Source organism: Onychostruthus taczanowskii, unplaced genomic scaffold (genome assembly GCF_017590055.1).
Source record: "Onychostruthus taczanowskii isolate IOZ18803 unplaced genomic scaffold, ASM1759005v1 scaffold118, whole genome shotgun sequence".
NCBI lineage: Eukaryota > Metazoa > Chordata > Aves > Passeriformes > Passeridae > Onychostruthus > Onychostruthus taczanowskii.
The window spans coordinates 868,468-893,917 of NW_024498329.1; the positions used below are offsets into that span (position 1 = coordinate 868,468).

At 40.8% G+C, this 25,450-nt stretch overlaps 1 protein-coding gene across 1 annotated transcript; it reads left to right on the forward strand.

Moving 5' to 3' along the window:
* Positions 1-2,158: 2,158 nt before the first annotated feature.
* Positions 2,159-25,327, forward strand: ETFA (electron transfer flavoprotein subunit alpha). The gene is made up of 11 exons (XM_041427731.1): positions 2,159-2,350; positions 4,157-4,238; positions 4,338-4,420; positions 5,859-5,958; positions 7,149-7,259; positions 8,394-8,495; positions 9,290-9,358; positions 10,343-10,425; positions 21,136-21,201; positions 24,347-24,427; positions 25,230-25,327. Exons 1-11 carry the CDS (start codon positions 2,174-2,176, stop codon positions 25,266-25,268), a joined length of 993 nt encoding a protein of 330 aa, XP_041283665.1. The 5' UTR covers positions 2,159-2,173; the 3' UTR covers positions 25,269-25,327.
* The last annotated feature ends 123 nt before the right edge of the window (positions 25,328-25,450 follow it).

The following is a 25,450-nucleotide window of genomic DNA, read 5'->3' on the forward strand; positions in this document are numbered from 1 at the left end:
TCCTGCCCAAGAGCAGAAATGATGTCAGTGAAGTGATGGGCTGTTCTCCCACACGTGCAGCTGGACAGTAACTTCATCAACATGACTGCCTGGCCTGTCACTGACTCATTGCAGCTTCTTTGCTTTCAGGACCGTATGACTGGATGAATTACCCTCTGGTTTTACTGCAGAGTCTTCATTATAACAAACAAAAGTCGGTTTGGTTTGGTTTTGTTTATTGAGAAAATTATTTAATGTGTCCTAGTATATAAAATTCAGACCTACATAGAAATCTCGTTTGCCATCTAGATTTTTACTCATAATATATAATGTGACTTTAAATTTATTTTGAATCTGGTCTTGTCTTTATGTTCAGAAATGTCATCCATGAAGTGATCTTTTGGTGTGCATATTGTGTATATTCCCACAAATATAAAATGTGGGATTATTGGTTTAGGAATAATACCTGATCAATACTGTAATAGCCAGTCTGCTCAAGCAACTTCTATTGCTCGTATTATTTTTGGTTAAAAACCAGTTATTTCTCAGTTTATTCTAGAATGGTTTGACAGAATGCTGGTGCAGTGCTTATTTAGGGAAAAAATGATAATACAGGCAGAAATAAGTGTGTGTTTAAAATGCATGTGTCTCCCTTTGGAAATCTGAAAACTTGAGGATATTCCAGGAGTATGGTCCATTTTACCCCATGGCACAACTGTAAATCATTGGAGAGTGGGCTTTTTGCCACAAAGGCATGGATTTAGTCTTCAAATGGCGACTAAAATTTCGTAACTTTTATTGCAGATGATATATGAAACATAATCAAAAATACAGCATCTGATCTATAGTGACAGTAAATATTTGGTTACTGGCAATTGGTTTCAAAGGAGCTTAGAATATTTAATCACAGCAAGCATAAGCATTATGTTTAACCTTAAGCATAAGAGATTAAATGCAGAGCACTTCTACAAAATGCTTATTGTTTTAATCAAAAGGACAAATTATGATTCAGATTCTGCAAAAACTTATCTTTGTATTTTTCTTAGCGCACTGTGATTAGCTTCAGGGAAGTCCTTGGGATTTGCTTTCTGTGTTTGAAATTCAGTATGCTGGTAGGCTTTGTGGGGTTGAAGTCCAGATGCATATTTTAGCCTCTCATATTTTCTGAAGCTTTTTTTATTTGAAGTTGTAGGCAAGTACGTGTTTGGCACGAGGGGAGATGGGGTTGGTGTGTAAATTTAAAAAAGTAGTGTTTGGCTGTGCGTCTTCAGCGTTGTGTTAGTATTTGTTCCTTAGTTATATATTAATTAATTTGGTTTTCCATGTGTTCCATCCTACACTGATCATTGCTCAAGTTTTCAGTTGGGCTTTATGTAGGGTAAACAAACGCTTGAGGGACATTATTCCTGTTCCCATCCAAAATGTTTTCTCTACCCCAGTATTAGTCTTGGAGGAATAATGCTTTTCACACATACACCTGAATATTGGAGAGGAAGGTCTCAGAATTTATAATATTTTGCTGTGGTTTTATAGCAGTTTTTTGCCTTTTTTTTGTTTCGTTCATTTTTGCTTTAGAAGCTCAAGTTTGTGTATGGATGGTGAAGTGGTCAAAATTGTTATTTAAGGACCATTAAATTGTGGTGATAGACTAAGTGCTCAAATGTTTTGAAGGAAAAGAGGGAAAAGTGAACCTGATGCCTGTAAAGGTTTCTCCTAGTATGTTTTCAGGCTGTCGGCTGCTGCTGCTTAATTTTCATCCAGCCACTGCATAAAATTCTGCCTCTAAATAAAAAAGTGGGTTCTGTAGCTAGATTTTGTTTAAAACTTATACTAAAACACTGCCTGAGAACCGCCCTAGAAAACCAAGTAAATATTTATTTGCAACTGTTGATTTCCTTGTCCAATCCTCAGTCTTTAAGGTACTTGGTTAAGTTGATCAACTGAGCTGGAATATAATGTGTTAAAATGTTTTTCTTACTTTTGTTCAGTATTTTCCTGTGGAGTTTCAGTTTAAGCACAGCACGTTACAGACATGGTGAAGGCAAGCGGGTTTGTATTTTCTTTTTGTATCACCCTGTGTATTTTCTTTACTTAATAAAAATGATCTAGAATGAGCCTAGCGGTGTTTTACGACCTGTACAAGTACGAATTTCTGTAAAGCCTTGGATGGCCAGAGGAAAAGGTTTTTGTTCCCATGCTAAGTTTCCCCCTTGCTTTGCAGGCGTCGGTGCTTCGGAGGTCCCAGAGCACGTTGGTGGTGGCAGAACACAACAATGAATCCCTCACCCCCATCACCCTCAACACCATCACTGCAGCAAAGCGCCTGGGAGGAGAGGTCTCCTGTCTGGTGGCTGGTACCAGCTGTGACAAGGTAGGAAACGCTGTTTTCATACCAGTGAAATAAAGAATGCAGTGAAACAACGCTTGGCAGCGTCTCGGGCAGCCTGAAAAATAATCTGTAGTCAGGAGAAACTGTGCCAGGAGTTGCTGATCTGCCAGAAAAGTCCTGCACTTGGAACCGCTTCTCTTCTAAAGAGAAAATGCAGATATAGATTTCATTTCACAGGGAATGGTATCAATAATGGTTGTTACATTCTTGAGCAAGCAAATTTTTATAGGACTAAAGGACAATTAACTTTTAAACAAGATATATCTATGTAAAGTTTAAATGACAAATATTGCAGTGCTAAGAATTTGGAAAGAAGCTTTTGCTTGTTTAAATGGAAACCAGCAGAAGTGAAACAACAGTGATAAATTGGGCTTTTGAGCAAGTTGCTGTTACTAAGCAATCACTAGTTGTGTAGGGAGTGTTTGCAACCTGAAATTCTGAAATTAGTGCTTCTTTACTTTATCACACTGCTCATGTATGTAAAAAGTTCCTTGTACGTTAGCTGTGCATTTCTAGTGTAATTTTGATGTGCCAGTTCTAGAGACAATGTAGCACAGTAGTGGCACTTTTATTCCAGCATGACTTGGTATTATGTGAGCAGTAGAAGTACAAAAAAACTATGCCTAATATTTACATACTGTTTATGCACTGTTATTTTGAAAGCAACATGTAGTATCTCATGAAGAAGGCATACTTAGAGCAGCTTATTAACAAATAGGTGGATATAGCTGTTCAGGTGTTCAAGGTGGAGATGAAGCCAATATTTCTCTAAATCAAGAAAATGAAAAAGAAAAAAAGAAATAATCGCCTGATGTGTGCCTTTAATTTTCCTTATTGTGTGCACTTTCATAGGAGAAAAATGACTGTGAATGTTTTGTTTGTTTCTTTTAATGCTAAATATATGGAGTCTGTATGTTATGGTGGGAAAAAGTATTTTATAAAAAATGAAGGTTTAGAGATTTTTATTTAAGACCCAGTGACTCAAACAGATATTCTGCAGCAGCTACTAGGGATTTTTTCTTTATTTCCTTTTGTTAATTTTTGAGGGTAAACTGATACTCATCAAACTCAGTAAAACTACAGTGTTTCTGGACGATGCATGTGGTCTCCAGACTTCGCTGTCAGTCCTCTTCTCTCTGATCTGTAGTAACCCTTTTATCATTTAAACTTCACTTGTGCCAATTCAAACGAAAAAAAATGCATAAATATCAATTGAAAATACACATTGCTTCAGTGGGCAAAAAGTCAGATGCAAACAAAGGGTCGCTCCTAGAATTTGGACAAAAGTCGTAACAGCATTGTACATTTGTGTTTGTTTGTGTGGTAGATACTGACTGAACTTAAAGTAGGAATTGTTTTAACAGCATTGTACATTTGTGTTTGTTTGTGTGGTAGATACTGACTGAACTTAAAGTAGGAATTGTTTCTTGTTGATTCTATTTGGAATACTGAGCAATAATCCTCAAGTGTGGCTGTTGTTGGCTGCTGTAAGAAATGCTGGGATTGCTGTGGAGCCCTGCATGCAGGAGGCAAGTTTTCCTGAGGTTGATTTGCTCCGTAGTTCTCTTATTCACAAATTCATTTTCATTATCCCATAAGGAGCTATGCTGTGAATCAGAAGACCTACATTTTATTCTGTTCAGGTCTGTTCTGTTTTTGAAATTCATGTACATTTGGTTCTGGTTTTATGAATCTATAGGCTGTGAGCTATTTGCAGTGGGGACTCCCTTGTTATATGTTTGTGGTGCCTGTTAAACACAAACTAATAATAATTCATTGTAATCACAGGTAGCATCAGAACTCAGCAAAGTGCAGGGTGTTGCAAAAGTTCTCGTGGCTCAGCATGATGTGTACAAGGGATTTCTAGCAGGTGAGAGTTGTTCTTACCTGTTGACAAAAGAAATGTATTTGTGTTTGTGATTGAAAATAAAATGGTTGTCAATTCTAAGCAATGTATTTTTACTCTCAGAGGAGCTGACACCCTTGATTGTGGAAACTCATAAAAAATTTAATTACACTCACATTTGTGCCGGAGCATCTGCGTTTGGGAAGGTGAGTGGATGAAAGAGCATCAAAAAGTTCTTGTAGAAAAGAGACGGACGCTGCTGTGTGTAAAAATGTGAATCAAAGGCCTGAGAGAGATCAGCCATGGACAGTTCTGCATTTGCAAACTATTTTACAGTAGTTTGCTTAAGAGGTCATTAGTTAGATTTCATGATTTATGTCTGAGTTCTTTTATGAGCTGATGTGAAAAAAATAAAAGAAATATTCTGTGGTAACCAGCCAATGCTATGGACACAAGGCAAAATGTGCAATAAGGCAAAGCAGATTAAGTGATCTGAAAGCATGAAAATTGTAAGGAAAAGCACAGCAAATTGGGATGAAAAATCTGTTATTTGCATCTTGAAATGAGAGTGTGCAAACCTATTTGAAGCAAACTTTTTTTTGGAGTGGGATTTGCGTCTGTGATATAAGTCATTTACATTGAAATGTCTGTAAACATATATAAATAACAAATCTGAGTTCCAGCCAGCATGGTTTTTAATGAAAATACAATTTTTCAAAACCTTTTTATTTTAATGTGTTTATAAGTACATGGAGAGCCTCAGTACTAAGAATCTGGTGCAGAAAATGAGAGAAAAAGGATCCTTGAGAAATCTTGCCGATGCAGGACGAGAGATGACATCGGCCTTCCATCTGCCTGCTTTCACTTCCACTCAATAGCAATCCACATGCTTGTGTTTTTGCTAAGAGAAATTAAGCCTTAGGTTTTACATTTTTTAATTTTTTTTTTTAACTGCAGTGTCGTAGTAGGAGTTAATGGCTTTTGCTTTAAAGCTTACGCTGCCATTTTTGAGTGCTTCATGTGAGTGAAGATTTCAGACCTGGGCCTTTTTTTCTTGCACCAGATTAGGAGGCAGACAAAAAAAGCAAATAATTATCTTATCATTGATTTCTTCATAATTTCTGCTGCTCTTTTTATCCTTCTTGCCACTCCTAAAGGTGCTAAGTAATTTTCTAAAGTAAATTTTGGAGCAAGAGAATATGTACTTTAATATGAAATTTAATTTTTTTTTTTTTTTTGCTTTGGAGGGAAGAGTGCAGGGTATTTTTCCTATAATTTCTGCAATCTAACTTCCGAAAGCACCATTTTTTTTCCCCTTGAAGTGCCAAGAGCTCAACAATCCATAACTGTCAATTTTCTGAGTAAATGGCATCTATATTCAGTTTTAGAATATTTGAAGCAAATAAGTCTCCTAATTTAAGATATTGAATTACGGGTTTACTTACAGTAAGTCTCATAAAATGTCTAATGTTATTACAGTAATGGGGTTTTATTTGCTAAAGCTACATGAGTAGCCCTTCAAAAATCTTAGTTCTGTATGTCTTGGAGACAGCATTATATGAAATCGGGTCAGCAGTGTTCTTTTACTGACCATGTACATTTTAGTTAGCTTACTTTGCTAACTTTTTTATCTCTGATTTCTAGAATCTTATTCCCAGAGTGGCTGGCAAGCTTGATGTTGCCCCTGTTTCTGACATTATTGAAATTAAGTCCCCAGATACTTTTGTGAGAACTATCTATGCAGGTGGGTAATCTCAAAATCTGTGTGTATTTGTCCAATGAAGAATCCAGTAGTGCTAATTTTTCTACATGATCCTAATGTTAAAACCTTGGAATATGATAGGAATTTTCTCTTTACAATCTCAATTGCTGTGGTTCATAAAAAATTAAGCTGGGGATGGACACAATGCTCCCTGTGTGAGAAAGCAAGTAATTCCAAGGGCTTTGGTAGAAGCATGTCAGACCCATGTCTGTCACCTTAAGGAACAGAATTTGGTTCCATCCTTTCCATGTACTCTGTTAATGCCCTTCTGATCAGGTTCTGGAAAGCACAAGACATCAGGTTAATTGTCCAGCTTTATTTAATAGGACTAGCATTAGTTCTGATTTAAGATACCACAAGGTTATTTTTTCTAATTACGAAGACATTGAATGAATTATTTCTAATATTTAATTACCTTAATTTGTGATTATTTTTTTCAGTCTTGTTTCTCTAATGTTTGCCTGACACTGTGTTTTATTTTAGATATTAGCTCATTAGCTTGTGTTTCTTAATTTTACTGTAAAGATTGTACCACACGTAGCAGCAGGATATTACATTTTGAGTTACGGGACTGGAATGTGGTTTATGCTGCACTTCAAGTTCCTTCCCAGTAACTCACAGTTACAAGGTGACTTCATTTGTGAATAGTTGAATGTTTATGAATGTTGCAGCATTTTTTCTTTTAGAAAATTCCCTGCAGCCTTCAGAAGTATTGTATTATATTATAGAGAGAAACACAGTCCCACAGATACTTGGGGGAGGCCTCGTTGTCTTCAGTTCTGGCAAATTCATGCAACAGGATTAAAGATCTACTTTGAATTATAGACATTCTTTATATCTAAGAATGGCATTTTCAAAGTTGTTTTTTTCATTCCTTCTGAAATTTATAATCTTATTAATAAGAGATTATTTGAATGCTTTGTATTGTTTGAAAATAGAAGATTTGTATTCATACTTTAGAAACACAGGGCTAAAACATAAATGAAAGTATTAGTAATCTCTAGTTATTAAGTGCTAAGTTTTAGTCATCTAAAACTGCAATTTTGGGAAGTACCTTGGCGGATGTCGCATATTCTGGTACAACTGCTAATGTGATTTTGATATTATTTTTTTTTTTTTTAAAGCACGGCATGTCTGATAATCTTTATTATTTTTTATGTCTTTTTTTTTAGGAAATATTATTTGCACTGTGCAGTGTGATGAAGCAATCAAAGTGTTTACTGTGCGGGGAACTTCATTTGAGGCTGCACCAGCGAGCGGCGGTAGTGCCAGTGTAGAAAAGTGTGAGTATTTGTTCTGGGATGATCTTCTTTTGTTTAATAGAGTTAGTTTTGCTCACTGCCTGGTGGTGTTTTGTAGAAGTATTTGTCAAAGCAAACTGATTGTCGTAATGTTAGCTTTATGTTTTTAATTACAGGTTCTTGCACTTTTTAGTGATGTCTGGTAAGAGAAGATAGAGATTATCTGCACAGTTACTTCCTTTTCTTTGACCAGAAATGGAGATTATCTGTGCTGAAATCCGTGCTTGTTCCACTCACTGCCTAAACGTCTGCCACTGCAGTCTTGAAACTTTAAGGAAGGACAAGTTACAGCTGTTTGAATAACCAGATTGGTTTTCAAAACAAGACCGAGCAAAAATAGAAGTGTTTGGCTCTCTGCAGTTTTGGTTTAATCACATTGCAGTTGAGAAAGGTCATTACATCATCAAGCTAAATTAGTGGCAGTTTAAATTGATTTGAGAATACAGAATTTTAGATCAGTTTTAACTATATCAGTTCAATTTACAATTTAATGAAGCCAGTGTAGCTCTGATAATTGAGAAATCCAGTCACAGAATGACAAAGTAGTTGAGGTTGGAAGGGATCTCTAGAGATCATCTAGTCCAGCCCCATGGAGCAGGTTGCCCAGAACTGTGTCCAGTCAGGCTTTGAGAATGTCCACAGGTGGAGACTTCACAACTGCTTTGGGTAACCTGTTCCATTTTGGTGACCTCTCCTGTTTCTCACTGTGGCCTTTCTGTTTTGTGGCTCAGTCCCTGCCTCTGACCATCCTGTATTTCCTAACGTCCGTGGGTGGCAGGAGTCAGACATCACTGAATGGTGTGCTGCACTGCTGGTGCACTGCCTGACTGACTTGTCTGCCTGTGATAGTAAGGCTCACACTTGTGCTGGGCTGGTACCGGTGTGTGGCACCTGCAGAGCAGAATTCCTTGTGGAGCAGTCTGTACTGCGGGTTCCCTGAACGCAGCTGCTGAACGAGGCTTGTTCCTCAGTGCCAGGAGCAGCTGCTGGGACTCGGCAAAAGCTCGCGGCACAATCGCTTATGAATGAACTCGGAACAGCTTGAGCTCAGGTTGCAGCTTGAACACACGTGCTTTGTCCTTTTCCTTGGGTGTCTGGCCCGTGTGGTGACTGCAGTGACCCCCCCGCCGCCTGTCGGGATCTCGGAGTGGATTGAGCAGAAGCTGACGAAGAGCGACCGGCCCGAGCTCACCAGTGCCAAAGTGGTTGTGTCAGGGGGTGAGTGATCACAGGGAACCTGACTGATGTTGCGTTGCAGTAACGGCACCTCTTGGTGAATCGTGTCTGTAATGTGATACATCAGGGAAAAAAAAGAAATTCTGGTGTAATTCTGAAATATTCCATGGGGGCTAGTGGGGAAGCACTCAACATGTGTGTTTTGTAAAGAGGTAATACACGAGTTCAGCATATGCTGGGAGGCTGTGTAAGAATGTTTTCATATTTGATGAGCCTCTTTAAAATTTTAGCAATATTGTTTTTTAGATGGAAATGTAACATGTTTTTTCATATATCAAAATTACTGCTGATCATTTCAGTTAGTCTGAACATTATTATGTAATGACCTTAATGATTTTAAAACCTGTATTGATTGTATTCTGCTCCTTAGGTATCAAGTGATGGACTGTGATTTTTACTGTATGCCTACAGCTAAAATGATTTCTTACTAATTCCACTACAGTGTTTTGTTCCTGAAGCCAGCAGAGGGAGCACAAATTAGTTAAAAAAAACTCTGTTTCCCTGGTTTTGGAGAATGACCTTGATGGTGCTCTGTGCAGGAAGTAAACAAGACAGAGTGGTGTTGGTTTATACATATGAAATATTAATGGCAAGGACAAAAGCTAAATCTCCAATTATTAAATACTGGTTAGTAATGTATCCAAAAATACCCTGTGCAGCCATGTCTTTGAGTCTTTGCAAATGCTCATACTCATACAGAAAGTTTACATAGGCAAAAAAAGATCTTAAAACACATGTTCTTCTTTCTTGATCTTCTTTTGTTCTTAACTTTTAAGGGAGAGGCTTGAAGAGTGGTGAAAATTTTAAGTTGTTGTATGAACTTGCGGATCAATTGCACGCTGCAGGTAAACTTGATTTCCTCCTTTTTTTTTTTAACCCTGTTTATTAAATTTAAACAGGTCACATTAAAACCAGAATTCATCTTAGGTCTTTTATTTTCATATCTGTATGAAATGGTTAAAATGCTCTTAGTTTAGTTATAGATAAAGTTTTGTCAACTATACCTAAATGCCTGTGTATGAAGCAAAATACTAACCTGTAATATTCCCTGTGCTTCTCAAATCTCCAGAACAGAAGCTAGCAAACAAAAAGTGAAGCAGTCACAGCTCGTGTTGAAGAGCTGATACTTTCTGCATACATCCTTTTCTAGTGCTTCTTAACCAAATCCTCCTCACGTTGTTGTACAGTGGCTCTGTCCTTTTGCTGTGCCTTTGTATTAACGGGAGAAAATCAACCATTTACAATGTTTCAGTGAAGTATTTTCTATAAAGGTTGGGAAAGAAGGAGAAATTGTTTGCTCTAATGTTTTAATTCCATTAATTTTAGCATTCACATGATTTGCTTAGTTTTTAAAGTGGTGTTTTTGCTAACTAAATGTCCATATGGCATTTTCGAGTTTACTTTGGTACTTTTCTTTACCATGCCTGACTTTTGAGATTCACAGCAATACAAGATAGCACATACATTACATTCAGACCTGAAGGAACATTTTGGGAAGGCATTTATGGGAAAATCTTTTTTTGACAAAGCAACAAGAAAAAATCATGGACATACGCCAGATTGAAATCCTTGGTTTAAATATATGGCCCTTTGGTGCTGGGAGTAGGGATTTCCTGTTGCTTATGAAGTGCATTAGCACTTAGTATTTGGAAGTTTTTAGCTAGTGGTATAGAGAGGGATTACCATAAGAGCTTTTAAGAGGGAAGCTTTTAAATATGTGCCCTTAGAGTGTGGGACTCTTCAGTAAAATACACGGGCTTTTATGGTGATATAAATTTGGCTCACAAATATTTTAAAAGAAAACATTGAAAATATTTTCTTTCAACTAGTTGGAGCTTCCCGTGCAGCTGTTGATGCTGGCTTTGTTCCTAATGACATGCAGGTCGGACAGACGGGCAAAATAGTAGCACCAGTAAGTATGGAAATATCTCTCATCATAGAGCTGGGATGTTTCTAGCATGCATTTTCCTTCAGAGCAAGCACCTAGAGATGAGCTGAGTCTTAATTCCAGGCCTAACAGGAACATCAGTGTGCCCACCGTGATGCTGTCACTTGACGAAGTGTTTACAAAATGACAGAAGCAAGCTGCGATGGAGATCTCTGCTTTGGGTGAATGGGATGTGTTCTGACACAGCTTTGTTAGGGATATTCATGCTGCATTTTTTTTTTCATAGCTGCTTGAACCTTTTTTAGCTTCCTAGCAGCTGGCATTGCTATGCTAAGATATATCATTAGTGACATAAACTCGAAATTACATCAATCCGTAGCTTGATCTCTTGCAATTGTGTGTTCTGGGTTTTTTCAGGTGATGATTGTTAAAAAACTTTTAGTAGCTGTTACTGAATTATTGCAGTACAGTCAAAGCAAAATTTTTGTAAGAAATGAAAGTGCAAGAAATGTAAGAGAGGAATAATCTGCAGACTGGCTGCTGTAGAGCAGAATACCAAGAAGGATGCACTCTGAATGGCTCAGTATTGGGCAATAACATGCTGCATGTATTTTGCTGCTATTTCTGCATCCCTGTATCACAGGGAACTGATTTCTGTGTCTTTTGTGTGTCTGTGGGGCTTTCTGTCCTGCAGAAGACTGAGACTTCTTTCACTGTCCTTGATGACCCGAGGACATGCAGAAAGCTGTACCAGATGAAGCACATTTGGGTGTTTGTAAATAGGGAGGTCCAAATGCAGCTCAGCCCAGCGTGGGGCAGAGCCCACTCTGAGAACTGATGATCTCTCAGGGGTACACTGAGCTCCACCGTGGAGTAAAGGTTTTGCCCCTCAGTAAGCAGCTCTTTGTGTATGGCAACAGAAGGCACCCAGGAGCAGCTTTTTACTTCTTAGTGGCTTAATGAAACCAGAAGGGAAGAGCTGAAACTTAGTAGAAAAACTCATGGTATTTCAATTGCTGCATTTACCAAGTGGTAATAATTTAAATAACACTAAAAAGCTGTGCATGTTCAAAGCCTTGATAGGTCCTGAAATGTTTTGCCTTTGCCATTGCTGCAAATTTAAGAAATTCAAACCATGACCATTATTTTTCTAGTAATATATCAAGCAGGATAGAGTAATACTTGGATGTCAAAAACAGGAACTTGTGATTCTGTTGTCAGCTCTGTCTGCTGGATTTTCTTGAACAAGATGTTCTGTGGTTCTGATTTCTTCTGTCTTGAGTTGTGGATAGGGATGTTTGCTACTTTTTTTGAAGTCCTCATCAGAGGCCATCTGATGATGACCCTGTGGGCCTGAGTGGAGCTATTTCTAGACAGGCTAGTGTTTGAAGCTGTAAATCTGTATGATAACCAACTGCTACAAAACACTCCTTCTGAGAAGTAGACCTGTTGATAAGACTAAGGTAATTCCAAAATCTTGACAGCAGTGATATTAACCTCTGCTGTGTAAGGAAATTGGGAGGTTCTGTGGATTATAAATGCCACCCCAACTCTTTCTGCTTAGGATATAAGCTAAGTGTCATTTAAATGTGTATTTTCAAAGGGCATGAAATGGGACTAACCATCCTTAGTTCTTCTCTACCTAAATATCCATTAATGAGGTGGAGAATATTAATTTGAAGACAGCTCAGCTCTGGTTTGTGTATTAAGGCTCAACAATGAACATTCTTTCCAGAGTCAAGGGCATATAAACAATTATGTTGAAACAAAAAAGGCTGGTTTTTGATGATGATACAATGCTGTATTTTGCCACAGATGGCCCATAGCAACATGTGAGAGTAGTAAGAACATAAAGCCACATCATAGGATCACATCAGTGTTGTCATTGTCCTCTTCTAGAGGACAAAATATTTAACAAAATAGCCTTTAGTCAGGAGTAATGAATGAATGTTAAACTCTGGTGTCATAAATGATCTGAACTGGCACTTGTGTGGTGCTCTATTTGTCTGCAGGCTGATGCATTTTTCTCTCTTCTCACTTCTTAACAAGTGTTTATCAAGTAGTGAGTTGTGCAGAGTACTGGAAATTATATTCCTCTTCTTTCAAATGTCAGATATTTAGTCTGGATCTTAAAATACATGCAAGGATAGAATTCAGTGCCTTAGAAATATAGAAAACATGGAATGTTAATTGTAATGGAAGTACAAGTTTAATTGATACTAAGCCCACAGAGTTGCTGACTAGAGGTTTTAATTGTTCTGTATGTTGGGTAGGCATCTTAAATGTGAAGCAGTTGAAAACTGCAAATTCTTAATTTAACATTCCTAATTCTACTTCACTGTCTTTTTGATACTTCAGCTAGAAAATGATTCTCTGCAGTGGAAAATAGAGTTGACTTGAAGAAGAACTGAGCTCTTTTTGTCAGGTCAAGATGACACTGGCTATTTTAGCAGTTCTCAGAAGAACTTTCTCCCTGTGTGAGACGTGCTCGGTATCGGTTCAGGGAGAGCTTGTGATGTTCTGTCTGGGGAATTGCAAAGCCAGTTTGAACACTGGGCAGGTGAAGTAGCTGAGACTTGAGTTTTGTGTTCAGTTTTGAGCTGACATGGTGTGTGCCCTCTGGGTGTGTGGGTTCTAAGCAGGGGAAGGGTCTCAGACACAAGAAACTCTGGAGTCTGAGCCACGCTTTTTCTCCTGTGCAGCTGTTGGCTTCTGATGGGAAAGGAACTTGGTGTGTGCTCTTACACTTCTATTAATAGTCTCAGTCTCAGTGGAGGAGTGGAATGCATTGTTTTCCAGGACTCTGGAATTGGGTCAGCTTGAGACTGCAGACGGACAGGGGTTAGTTCCAAGCTCAGGAAGAGGGGAGGTGCTTGTGCTGCTTGTTCTGTGTGACTGCTGGGGTGTGTTTGTGCTCATCCCTGGGTGATAGCAAGGGCTGCTTGTTCCTTCCCAGGCCTTCAGCTGTGCATTTGGGGAAGGAAGGGTGGTCTTGGTCACTGGTCCTTCATAATTCTGTCACTGCCTTCAGTTTTTGGGAGTGCAGCCGAGACAGTGCATCACTGAGCCCCAAACCTCACAGGCACAGCAGCTTTCCAAAATGCTAGGTACTAATACACAAACACAGTGCCACTCAAGGAGCAACTGGAGATCGTTTCACTGAAGTGATGGAGGAATGCAGTTAATTAAAGAGCACAGATTTCCCCTTTTGTCTGTTTGAGCCCTAGTTCTACACAGCACATCTGCTTTTCCAAAGTAGCCTTGGTCTGTTAAACTTCGAGGTGTTGTTCATGTTGGTGTTTATGCATATTGTTGGGTTTTGACTGGATCTTTGGCAATTTTTCTTTTGTACAGTTTTAGTCCAGTTATTAAAATATTCAGTGTATTATTTTTATTTCTGTTAGTACATTTTTTAACCTCTTGCTTTCAAGGGATTGCAGCTCCTATTTGAACATTGTGTCTTATGAAAGAGAAGGCTGATTTATATTATTTGATGAGATGGAAGGAAATTTTTAGACATAAGTGGATATATTAAAATATAAAATGTTTTCTTCCTAATTAAAAAAAACCCAGTTTAGTATATTCAGTGCTTAATCAGTGACAGCCATTTTAGCATATTTTTTACAATTAGAAACCAGTTTTTCCCTCTATTTCTTATATGCAGGTGTTCTGCAGAAAAAATAAATTTGATTCTCAGGTTAAGTACTGTATGTAGTTTCTGTTTAAGGAAAAAGCACTTGTAAGAATGTTAAAATTAGCTGAGTTTGGATAAAAATATCCTTCCTATGAGTGCTTACTACTAAATATGAATTAAGTATATCCAATTAGAAAATACTAACCTGATATACTTAATTCAAGCCTACCACCATTACCCCAGAGTAACTCTATTTTTACATAAGAAATTTCAAATAGTCAGGGGTGTTACTTTCCACAGTCAAAATCTTCCCAGTTCTTTTTCTCATGTTCACAAAGAAAGAAACAAGAACAAAACAGGTGTGGAGAAGAAAGAAAGAAAGAAAGTAAAAAGTGTTTTTTTCAGTTATTTAAAACTTGTAAATGGAACATGAATGTATTAGCTTTCCTTACCCAAGGCATAATTAGCAACATTTCTTACATGCAAAACAATAATCTGTCTCAGGAACTTGGTTTTGAGGGAAGGTGGGCTTGTACTGGGATTAACCCACACTCAGCTTCTTGTCCCCAGAAAACAGGCAGAACCTCAGTGACACTGAGAGGTGCTTTTTGGCAAGTGTGTGTGTATATTGTTATCCTCTGACCTTGTGAAGGATCAGCTGCTGCCTGGAAGGTGTTCTGCTAATTTAATCTCTTCAGAGTTTAAATCTTCACTCTTCTAAAATTGGTCCTCTTTCAGGGTCTAACACTAGAGCTGCCTTAGTTTCTGCTGTAGGATTTCCTAGCTGGCAAAACAACTTAATTTTTTTAATGTAATTTTTTTATTTTAAGGTGTTCAGTTGCTGCTCTCTTGTTACTTTCAACATTGGGTAAGAATATTTTTTTAATTTATTTTTTTTTATTTTAAGGTGTTCAGTTGCTGCTCTCTTGTTACTTTCAACATTGGGTAAGAAACACTAATAGATGAGTGGAAACTGAGGTGGAAAACTGAGGAAGGCAGAAGTTAGGAAATGTGTGATGTAGCAATAATTGATACTGGATTAAATGATTGTGCTAGAAGGTGTCATGATTGCACAGAAGGCAGGAGCATGCACTGAGAAACCTCATCTGGGCCAGGTAGAGGGGAACTCAGTGCAGGTCTGATGTGATGGCCAGGAGGAAACTGCTTGGCTTCACTGCTTCAGCTTCATGCTAGAGGATCTCTGGCTGTAAGAGACTGAAGGAACTTGACAAGGGAGGCAATTTAGAACTGTCAGGAATTGACAGTAATAACGAGAGGAAAAGAGGCATGTTAGAGGTGCAGCTTCAGCTGAGACACTGAGGAGTGAGATGTTGGTTCACTTGAAAGGCACCAAAGCTGGGTAAGAATGCTGGAATTCTTGTGCTCCCCCTCTTCCAGAAGAGGATGGGATCCTCTCTGTGCCCTCAGTATTTTACTGAGCATCCCTTTCACCGCAGTGAGTGACTTTTTAGTTGTTGTCATCTTGCTTTGGGAGTAACAGGAGGGGAGAGGCACAGTATAACATCATTTACATAATTCCTGTATTTTCTGTTGCTTTTTAGCACTTGGTAGTTGTCATCTTGCTTTGGGAGTAGCAGGAGGGAGAGGCACAGTATAACATCATTTACATAATTCCTGTATTTTCTGTTTCTTTGTAATAAGTGAATACTAACTGTCCTTGAGTGTTACTTCCCATCACTTTCTTAGGGATCCTTTCCTTGTTCAGATTGGCTTATCTGCTGTTTCACTTCACTCTCCTGTGAGGAAGCATAAGGAAAGTGAAACAAGGCATATTTTATTCTAGTATTTTTCTTCTCTTTTGTTGTCTGGCCCTTACCTAAAATTACTGACAACAGAACCAATTAGTTCCCTTGGCATCATGAGAATTGTCACTCCTCTTGTCTGGATTGTACTTTCTTAAAAAAAATGTTCTATTCTTTGCTGTCAGTGGTGAGATCTTAATTACTTCCTCATTTGTTGCACATACAAGGGAACATTGAGATAACAAAGTTTCTTCTTCAAAAAGCATGGTACATAATTTTTGCTCTGCTCAGCTCAGTGCTTTGTAGGAATGTGTTATTTGTACCTCAGGTTTGTGGGTGTTATTAACAGACAGCAGGTGCACTTTGCATGGTATAAATGGTTGGGGCTGTTAGGTAGGTGGCAGATGGGAATAGCATTGGGAAAACCAACTGTGCTTGGGTAAATGTTTTTGGAATATCTCCTCTGATAATTCACTATTGTTGAAAAGTAGCTTTATGGTGGCAAACTTTAGAGAGCTGTTTGTATGCAGCTGGGACTGAATTTACAGACTGTCTTTCTCTGACTTGCTAAAAAGCTAAGGATTGACAACCCCTTTCATCCTGCATTATCCAGTGTAGCTTTTAACTCCAAGAAAACTATGTTCACAAATTGATGCTCTGCTCCTTTGGGGTTGGTGCAGAAACATTAAATTGTACTAAAATATTCATATGTGAGTGCATTTAGCTGAAAGCAATTGATGTGCTTTTCCCTGGAGAGAGGGGGAAAAAAATTGCTGTATGGCCCTGCACTCCAGCAGACACCCTAGCCACGCTTAGGAGTAATTACACAGCTTGGCTGATCAAAGGTTCTTAAAGTGAAAAAGAAACTGCAGTTGGGCTCTAGTGTAGTGATGTGTGCTTCCTGAATGGAGTGGGTCAGCTGCACCAAAGCTGTACATGCTGGAGAAGTATGTGATGTACAGTGCAATAGGCATGAACTACTGTCAAGCCAGAAAATATTTTATTGGCCTAATAGCTTGTAAGTGGAAGGAATCTCTTGTACAAAGCAATTTTGATCACAAAGATTTCTTTCTAATTTCATTGTCCTTTCACTCTTGCAAAAAAAAAAAAAATATCTGAGCTGCTTTTAAAAATAGTGTGTATGTCAGAGGGGTTTATTAAACTGGCCTGTTTAAAAGCGTGCCATTGGTAGGATGATAAATTGATGTGTGTTGAGGTTTTCAGCATAATTCAAAAATTGTCATAAAAATCAATAGCAGCTGACAACATGCTTGCAAAGTAGCTGCCTCAGCTTGTGGGGCACCTGTGGCTGCCCTGTGGGGTGTCACAGCACCAGTCAAAGGCTCTGGAGTTGAAATAAAAACTGTTCTGGTAGTTCTCTCAAGCAAATGTCCCTTAACTGCCCCAAGGCAGCCTAAGGCATATTTAAATATTCTCGTAAGTATAAATGAAGTAATATCACATGCCACAAATTATTCTATAAATAATTGCAAGAGTCTGTATGCACAGGAAAATAACTGCATTGGTATGTTGGTAATTGCAGTCATCCACGTGCAGCACTCCTGTGCATTTGTCCAAACAGCAGGTAAAACTGGCTGTGTGGATTCTGGGGCCAGATGTGCAGATTCGTGCACATGAAGTCTGCCACTGAATAAGCTGGGTATGTCTGAAGCAGAAATAGAGTTTAGGGAATGGCCAAGGAGGATTTTTTTTTTCATTTTAATGATTAGCATGTAATGAGTCCAAGACATACCGTGGTCATTTGTGTTGGAAAAATACAAGTCTAGATGGATTTTTTTTTGATTTGGAATCCTGACTTTGAATAGGATCAGTTTGGGAGAACCAGCAACCGAGAAAGCGGATTTTTGATTTGGAATCCTGACTTTGAATAGGATCAGTTTCGGAGTTGGAGTTCTGGGGGTTTTTTGGGGTGGTTGTGATGCAACATTTTTGTGCTTATGAGCTTGGAGGTCTGTGTCAGAGTCCTGCCTGCCACAGTGTTGTGCAGGACGTGTGGCAGGACAAATGGAAGCCCCTTGGCCTCTGTGCCAGTTTGCTGGCAGAGTCACCTTGGCTTGCTGCTGTGGCCCTTGGGAGAAACCTCGTGGGTGCTGGTGACCCCCTCCACACACATCTGCCCACTGCTGATGCCCTGAGCCCTCCCAGCAGCACATCTGGAGCGCTGGTGCCACCTTGTGCTCTGCTTTGCAGAGTCTTGCCTGTTTGGTGCATTCCATGTCCTGTGCCATGTGTTCCCTCCATCCTGCTCCTCCTTGCCATCAACTCTCTTCTCTGGTGTCCTTTCCCTGTACTGATGTCTGCCAGCAACTTCATAAAAATATTTGTGGCATGGCTGTGATGTTTGTACAGTATTTCCTGTGTGAAATGGAGTTACTGAGAGCCAAGACAATTTTCTAAGCTGGTGTCATGTCCATACACCACCAAAACGTTTACTTCCTTGACTTCAGTTGCTTTTGGCACTCCATTTGTTCACAGTGCTGTGAACCCTTTGCTCTGGGATGTGTGTGCTCTGTTTTGTTGCCTGTTCTCGTGTGGCCCAGTGCTGGCAGCAGCCCTTCAGTGGAAATCTGCCTGTGCCCAGCTCTAGGGAGTTGGCAAATGCTGCTCCACGTCCTGGACTTCGCTGTAAGTGCCTGTAACTGGGGGCTGTGCATCAGCTGCCTGGCAGCAGTAATCAGAGCAACTTCCAGGGTTCCAAAAAGCTGGACTTGACGTGGGTGTGAAGCCATGTCTGGCCCCTGGGAGGTGTGAGGCAGACCGGGGTGCCTGTGCTCTGTGCCTTGCCAGAGCTCCCTGCAGAGCTGCTGCCCTGCGCTGCCGAGGCACAGCACCCTCTGCAAGGGGCTCTGCCCTGGGCTGCCCAGCTCCTTTCTGCTCCCTCTCCTGCTTCCAGGGGCTGCAGTCCTGACCTGGCACTTGGACACAGCAATCACAGGACTCAGCAGAAGGCCTGACAGAAGTTAGTGATTTCAGGGAAAACATCAAAACAAGGCTATTACTCTGAAAATAAATAAGGATTTGAATTTCTCAGTGCTTTATGTCGTCTCTGGATGACCAGTTGAATTCTCCTCAGGACAGCAGTGAACTGTCCTGAAGCTTTATCATTTAGACATAGTGGGTCCTTTGGGTCCCTCCTACTGAACTGCAGAATAGATTAAAACTAAGATTTAAGCAGTCCTGTCCCTTTGACAGCACAAAAGTGTTGCTAAGAGCCCTGCTGTCCTGTGCTCTCTCTGTGGAAACATTGCTGAGGTGATCTCCTGTCAGGGTTAGAGCTGACTGGCAGGACCACTTGTCTGAGCCAAGGAGCCAAAAGCACATAGCCTAGAAGGCCATGGCCTAGATGCATAATAAGTGCTTTTAGACAAGCCTGGTGATTTACAAATGTCCTTTTAATGAAACATCCTTGTCTTTCCTAGATATTTTAATAGAATATATTCATAGGCATCTGGCTCCTGGTTAGCTGGATTCTTTCCAAAGATTGAACTTCACAATGTTAAGCAGACTGATAAGAGTATCTGGTAGTCTGGATGACTGGCACTTAATGAATTGCTCTCAAAAAAAATCAAATTACAGTAATGTGTCTTTAAAAAGAGCTCGTATTAAAGACAGCATGATGTTAGAATAATTTCTCCTGTAACATCTGTTCTTTTATTTGGTATAATTAAAATATTGCATTCTTGCCATGAGTTCTGATGTGGACATATTAGGTTACATTGCAGCTGTGGTTAAAATAGATTGACCTCCAATAGTAATCCACTTGGTAAAAGCCTGCTGAGGCCAAGGAGTTTCTGAGTGTGTTCACCAGCTGCGTGGTTTTGTGGAAGTACATGGACTAGATTCCATGTTTCAAAGGAAGCCTTTTTGATAGGAAATACTTTGTTTCTGCTTTATTTCCCCTCCCCTTCAGTTTTTACACTAGAGAGGTTTTTTTTACAAAAATACAGAAAAACTTCATAAATTTCATTTCTCTATTCCTGTTTAAAAAACCCATAGTGGGCAGAATCTGTTGTTGGAGAAACATCAGAAAGCATTTTTTGTTTTAATTGATGTAATGACATTGATGATGTAATGAAATTAATCTGAGGCCTGTGTGGCAGAGGCCTCTGTGGGTCTGTGTTTGAGCACCTTTGTCACTCTGCTGTGTGGCTCTGTGCATGTCCCACAGCTGGGCTTGGCTCTGCCATGCTAAAAGCTGCTTAACTGTAATGCAGGTTCAGCTGCACAGTGGTCAGATTGGTTTTGACCCTCTTACCCTCCCTGTGGCCCCCCAGTATTATTTATTGAGTTTAATTAGATTTATATTTTCTTAGATATAGAATACCCATGGTATTTTTAAAAGAGAAATCATGTTAGTGTTTGGGGCTTTGTCTTTTCTAAGCACGTGTGAAGTACCACATTTTGACTGATTTTGGTAGATGAGCCCCTAACTAAATTTATGTGTTCATTTTCTGTTATTGAACAAGTTGGTGAAAAGTACATTCTTTAGTTTTCTTCTGTGGCATTGGTTAGCTAAAGAGTTCAGCTCTGTCTGGAGGAACTGTCAGGGCCCTGAACCTTGGTTTTGGGTAGATGATAGAATGGATGACTGTCAGCCCAAGGAGAAGTAATAGTTTTGAGCTGTGCATAAAACAGCTGACACAGATCTATTTACCTATAAATTGCAACCTCTTTTGACTGTAAGGCTCTTTGGAGATGTGAAACTGGAAGCCCCAAAGTGCAGAGTGTTGGTGTGGCTGGTGTGCCTTCTGTACTCCTGAGTGGGAGTGGGGAAGGGAGGCCTGGGGAGGGCTGGGGTGAGGAGCACAAAGTGCAGGTGTGCAGGCACCAGCCCTCAGAGGTTCCTCCTGCTCTTTGGGGAGCCTTTCAAAGGTCTAACACCTGAATTTCAGTTTGAGCATTCTGTCTTAGGGAAAGGCTCTGGGGGGCTTTGAAGAAGAGCCCTGGTCTGCTCTTCAGGCAGCTGCATTTTCCATCTCTAGGTTATCTTCCTTAATATTTGCACTGGGAATCTCCAGGGTCTGGAGAACATGGATTGCTCTGGCCTTTAGCTGAGCAGTGTCATATGTGTTTGATGCAGACTTTGTTTATTTTTTTTCCCCTAATCTGTCTTTGCTAGATGCTCCTTTGGGATTCTCCTTTTGCAGTCACATTGCATCCCCAGGTGGGGAAGGGAACAAACATCAGCTGCCTTTAGCATTGGAAACTACTGTAATGTAAAAACTGCTGCATGTAATTGATTTGGTTTAAGGTTTGTGAGAGCTTAGTGAGACTGTGGTGTGGGGACCAAAAATGTCTCTCTCTTGTTTTTTCTAGGAACTTTACATTGCTGTGGGAATATCTGGAGCAATTCAACACTTGGCTGGAATGAAAGACAGCAAGGTATGTGAAGTTGATGCACCAGAAGAGATTTTTGAGAAAGGAAGTGAGCTGACTCTCTTGCTTTTGCATCAGTGCTTTAGATGGGTTTCGTATTTCCTGCTGCTTTAAAACACTCTGACAAAAAAAGATACTGTGGCAAAACATCTCATGGAGTAGAAAAACCTTTGCACTACAACCCAAAGTGATCAGTGGAAGCAGCTAATTGACTTTGCTTAAAAAAGCCCAACCCAAAGCACATATGCCTGAATTCTATACCATAGTTCCATTTGCCTTTATTCCAGACTATGACATATTAATTCATGCATAACAATGCACAATTTGAATTATGAACTTACTATTCCATAAAGTAAAAGATGTCTCTGACATTCCTGCATTTAGCCATTCAAATGGAAACCTGCAATAAAACGGCAGTAAAACTTTAAAAGGTTTAACTCATTGGCTGCCAAAGCAAATAATCCTAAATTGGAATTGCCAGTTTGGCCCACAGTGCAGTGTTTGAAAAGAGGAGCAGAGTTACCTGCTGATTGATACTATCAAATGGCAGACATCAAAAACTGGAGGTCTTGCCTCCCACAGTAATTTTTTCAAAAGGCTATGTATTTTTTTTTCTATTTTCAGAGAATGAACTTAACCAAACCACAATTTTTAATAGCTTACAAAGCTGAGGAAAAGGGTTGCAAGACTTGTCAGGTAGTTTCTTGTGTTTAACCAGTGACAGACCAGTGAGTTTGTGACTGTAATTGTCCTCACAAACCAGCCTGTGTGGTAGGATGATCTCTGCTTTCTCATGTATTATATAAATATTTTGGGGGGAAATGCTAAGCTTTCTAAAAGCAGGGACCTGAGTGGTGTTAGCATTAGTTGATGCACTGGAAAAAAACCAACCAAAATTCAAGATGTTGAGGGTGTGTGATGGGCAGGGGTGAAGGTGTCTCTTGAGAGGTGGGAATTGTGGCAGTGTATTCCCAAGGGCTTCGGTGAGCAGCACTGCCACAGTTCTGCCACCTGCCTGCCTGCAGTGCAGCAGAGGGAAAGTCCAGGCACAGCACTGCTGCCAGGGCCACCTGGGCTCCTGTGGCACTGCTGGGTGGCTGGGTTTGGAGCAGCTCGGTCTCCAGCTGTGCCTTGGCTGGGCGAGGAGATGGGCAGGGGTGGTGAGCAGCAGCCACTGCCTGAGAACTGCATCCTGCAGGCTGTGACCCTCTGTGTTTATCTGCTACCTTCTCTCAGTTAACACTGCCAGCAGCACTGGGAACTCCTGACTTGATCCAGAATGTCTCTTGTTACAAAAACACTGAGCAGTGATATTATCCTGTAACAGCAAAGCCTCTACTTTCATGGCTTTTCCAAAGGCATGTTTGATATTTTGAGGTATTCTGCTGGGAGAAATAATGACAGATGAAATCTGTTCATATGAGATGCTTATTTAACCCTTCAATTTCTCCCATATCTGAGTTTTTTAGTGTAAGCTAATGTGTCTGTTGTAAAATTCAGATTTAGTTATTGGTATTTGGAATGTGTTCTGCCTTCCTTTTAGCCAAAGCATTTAGGTGGGGTAGTAATGAAGAAGATCCAGTTTTCCCAAACAAAGAATTCTGCAGCCATGGGAGCTCTCTGGAGCGTCCCCTGTCCTCCCTTAGCACTCTGAATTATCTGGCATTGTGAACCTGCACACTTCAGGATATGTTTTCCAAAGCAGTCAGATGCTTTCTACCAAGTGAAATGTATAATTTATTTGTTCTTTTACAGCAAGGTAGAAAATGCAGCTTTTGAGGAGACCTGAAGAGTTGTTGTTGCTTTCTTTCCTTATTTCTAATTCCCTCATGAGAGTTCCCCTATCTTTTCTTACTCCGAGATTTAACTCACAAAGTTCTGTTGTGAGCAGGGTGGTGCTTTTGCTGCTCCCCTGAGTTAGCAATGAGGTAGGGAACCAAATCCTAGTGAAGTTACTTCAGGTAAAGGAGGCAGAGGAAGGACTAAGCTGCCAAACCAAAGCTTCAGACAGTTTTGCAAGCAATTTGTTCATTATTTTTGTGCTAAGGACAGAGCTGGCAGCCCCTGTGGATGGTTCTGCAGGGAATGGCAGGGCCTCAGAAGGGTCAGAAAAGTCTTTACTGGGCCACTACCCTCAGGGATCACAGCCTGGATTTGCTTCCTGCCCTGCAGCTTGTCTGGGGAGGCTTGCATTTGCAGAGAGGGGTAACTGAAGTAAAACTCTGCAAAAGAGGAGAGCTGTGGGGAGAATGTTTCAAGGGCAGCATTGCTGCAGCACTCGCACGTCCTTGGCTGTGAGCTGCGGCAGGGCTCTGGGAACCGCCTGCTTGCACGAGTGGTGGGGTCCTTTACAGGGACTCTCAGGGGACACATGGCCAAGAAATAACATTTCTGGGGGCCTAAAACCACAGGATTTGTAAAGGTTTCTCTCTGAGTTGCTGCCACCAGGCCCTGCTTACGGAGCCATTGATTGTGTTGGACTTGGAGTGGGATGGCCCGCGGGGGTCCCTGGTGGGGCAGTGCCCGAGCTGCCCCAAGGCACTGCGGTGTGCAGGGCAGGCACTGCCCCAGTGCTGTGTGCAGGCTCTCCTGCAGCTGCTGCCTCTGCTTCAGGAATCTCCTGCCTCCTCCATGCAGTGCTCCCCATCCTGCTGCAGATTCTGATGAGGACACCCCCCCATGCTTATCTTGCTGTCACAAGCAGTTAAGGATGATTCAGTGTAGGGCAGGGTTTAAACCAAGACGCTTTCTGGATCATCGTGTTGGGATTTGTTGTGCTGTTTTCTACTGTGTGACAAACTAAAAGCTGTCCCACTGTAAGTGCAGAGGCCTTTGGGCATGGCTTTATTGTGCTTGTTGTAACTGCTGGTTAGTTCTGCAGTGGTGCAGCTTAGAATGTGCAGATAATCCTTTGTAGTAATTTTTTTTTCTACGCTTTTCAACAGGGAAGGATGGCAGAGATGTGTATGATGAGCAGGGATGGAGGTGCTTGTTTTTGAGATGGAAAAATATTAAATGCCCAGATAAATCTTCTGCATCTGGGGGCTTGGAGAGAATACAGCCCATTTCCTGGCTAAGACCTGGCCCTGTAATCCAGCCCCTGAGGATGATCAATATCTAGATTCATATGGTGCTTTACCTTTGCTTGCAGACCATTGTTGCCATTAACAAGGATCCAGAAGCTCCAATTTTCCAAGTGGCAGACTATGGACTGGTAGCAGACTTATTTCAGGTGAGGCTAAACTTGATGTGCAGGGTAACTTCGGGAGAGCTGACAGGAGTTGCATAATATAATCTATTGAGAGTTAACAATGTCTGTGTGAGGGTGTTTGGGTTGTTGTTTAAAAATTTGCTTTCTGATGTCATGATTTGCATGCTTAAAATCAAATCCCTGCAAGTAGGTTGTGTTGGGGGGGTGTCACAGCCAGCCTGCATCAGTTCCAGCTTCCTGAAGTTGAACCACTTTGGAAATAACCACACATAGGTGCTTGTGTGCATTTTTAAGCTTCATAAAGTTTGGAAGTAGAGAGTTGGCAGGAGGTGTGACTGTTTCTGCCTGGGCTTGCTGCCTCACTGCCTGATGGCCAGGAGGAGCTTGCAGTTCCCACTGGAGCTCTGAGCCAGCCCTGTCCCAGGCCTGTGTGTGGCCACACGTGTGACAGGCGGGAGTGTCGGGCTCTGTGGAGGCACGGGCAGAAACTCTGCCAGCACTTAATGCCATTCCTGAAATAATGCCCGCTGGCTCTGTGGTGAGCACGGGCCTCTTTGTGAGCCAAAGTCACATTCTGAAGAAACACCATGTAGACAATTTCCTTAATAAATTTTGTACGAATGCATTATTTCCACCTAATGGAAATGTAGCTCTCTTAAATAATTAAGAGGCTTTATTCAGCAGGAGAGAAGTGGGGAGTGCTGTGAGCCCGGAGTGCTGTGCTGGGAGGGTGGGCAGTGTAATTGCAGGGCTGGGAACTGCACAGGGCGAGTTTGTGGGGGTCAGAGGGGAACGTGCACTACCCTGGCACTGGTGTTTGCAGGCGGTGCCAGAGATGACGAAGCTCCTGAAGAAGAAGTGAGTGCTGGTGACGGGACCCGGCACTGTGGAGTAAGGGCAAATAAAGGATTTTACTGGAAAGAGGTGGGGTCGGTCACTGTGGTGTTGGGATGGTTGTTTTTTGTGTTGGGGTTTTTTTGGTGGTCAGCTGCATGGCACATGGAGCGGTGGGGTGGAAGAAAGCAAGACAGGGAAAGCAGGTAA

Coding starts and splice junctions, on each gene's coding strand:
- ETFA (XM_041427731.1), top strand. CDS start 2,174: ATGCTAAGTTTCCCCCTTGCTTTGCAGGCGTCGGTGCTTCGGAGGTCC. Junction 7,260..8,393: donor TAGTGCCAGTGTAGAAAAGT/GTGAGTATTTGT, acceptor TGGTGACTGCAG/TGACCCCCCCGCCGCCTGTC. Junction 8,496..9,289: donor CAAAGTGGTTGTGTCAGGGG/GTGAGTGATCAC, acceptor TTAACTTTTAAG/GGAGAGGCTTGAAGAGTGGT.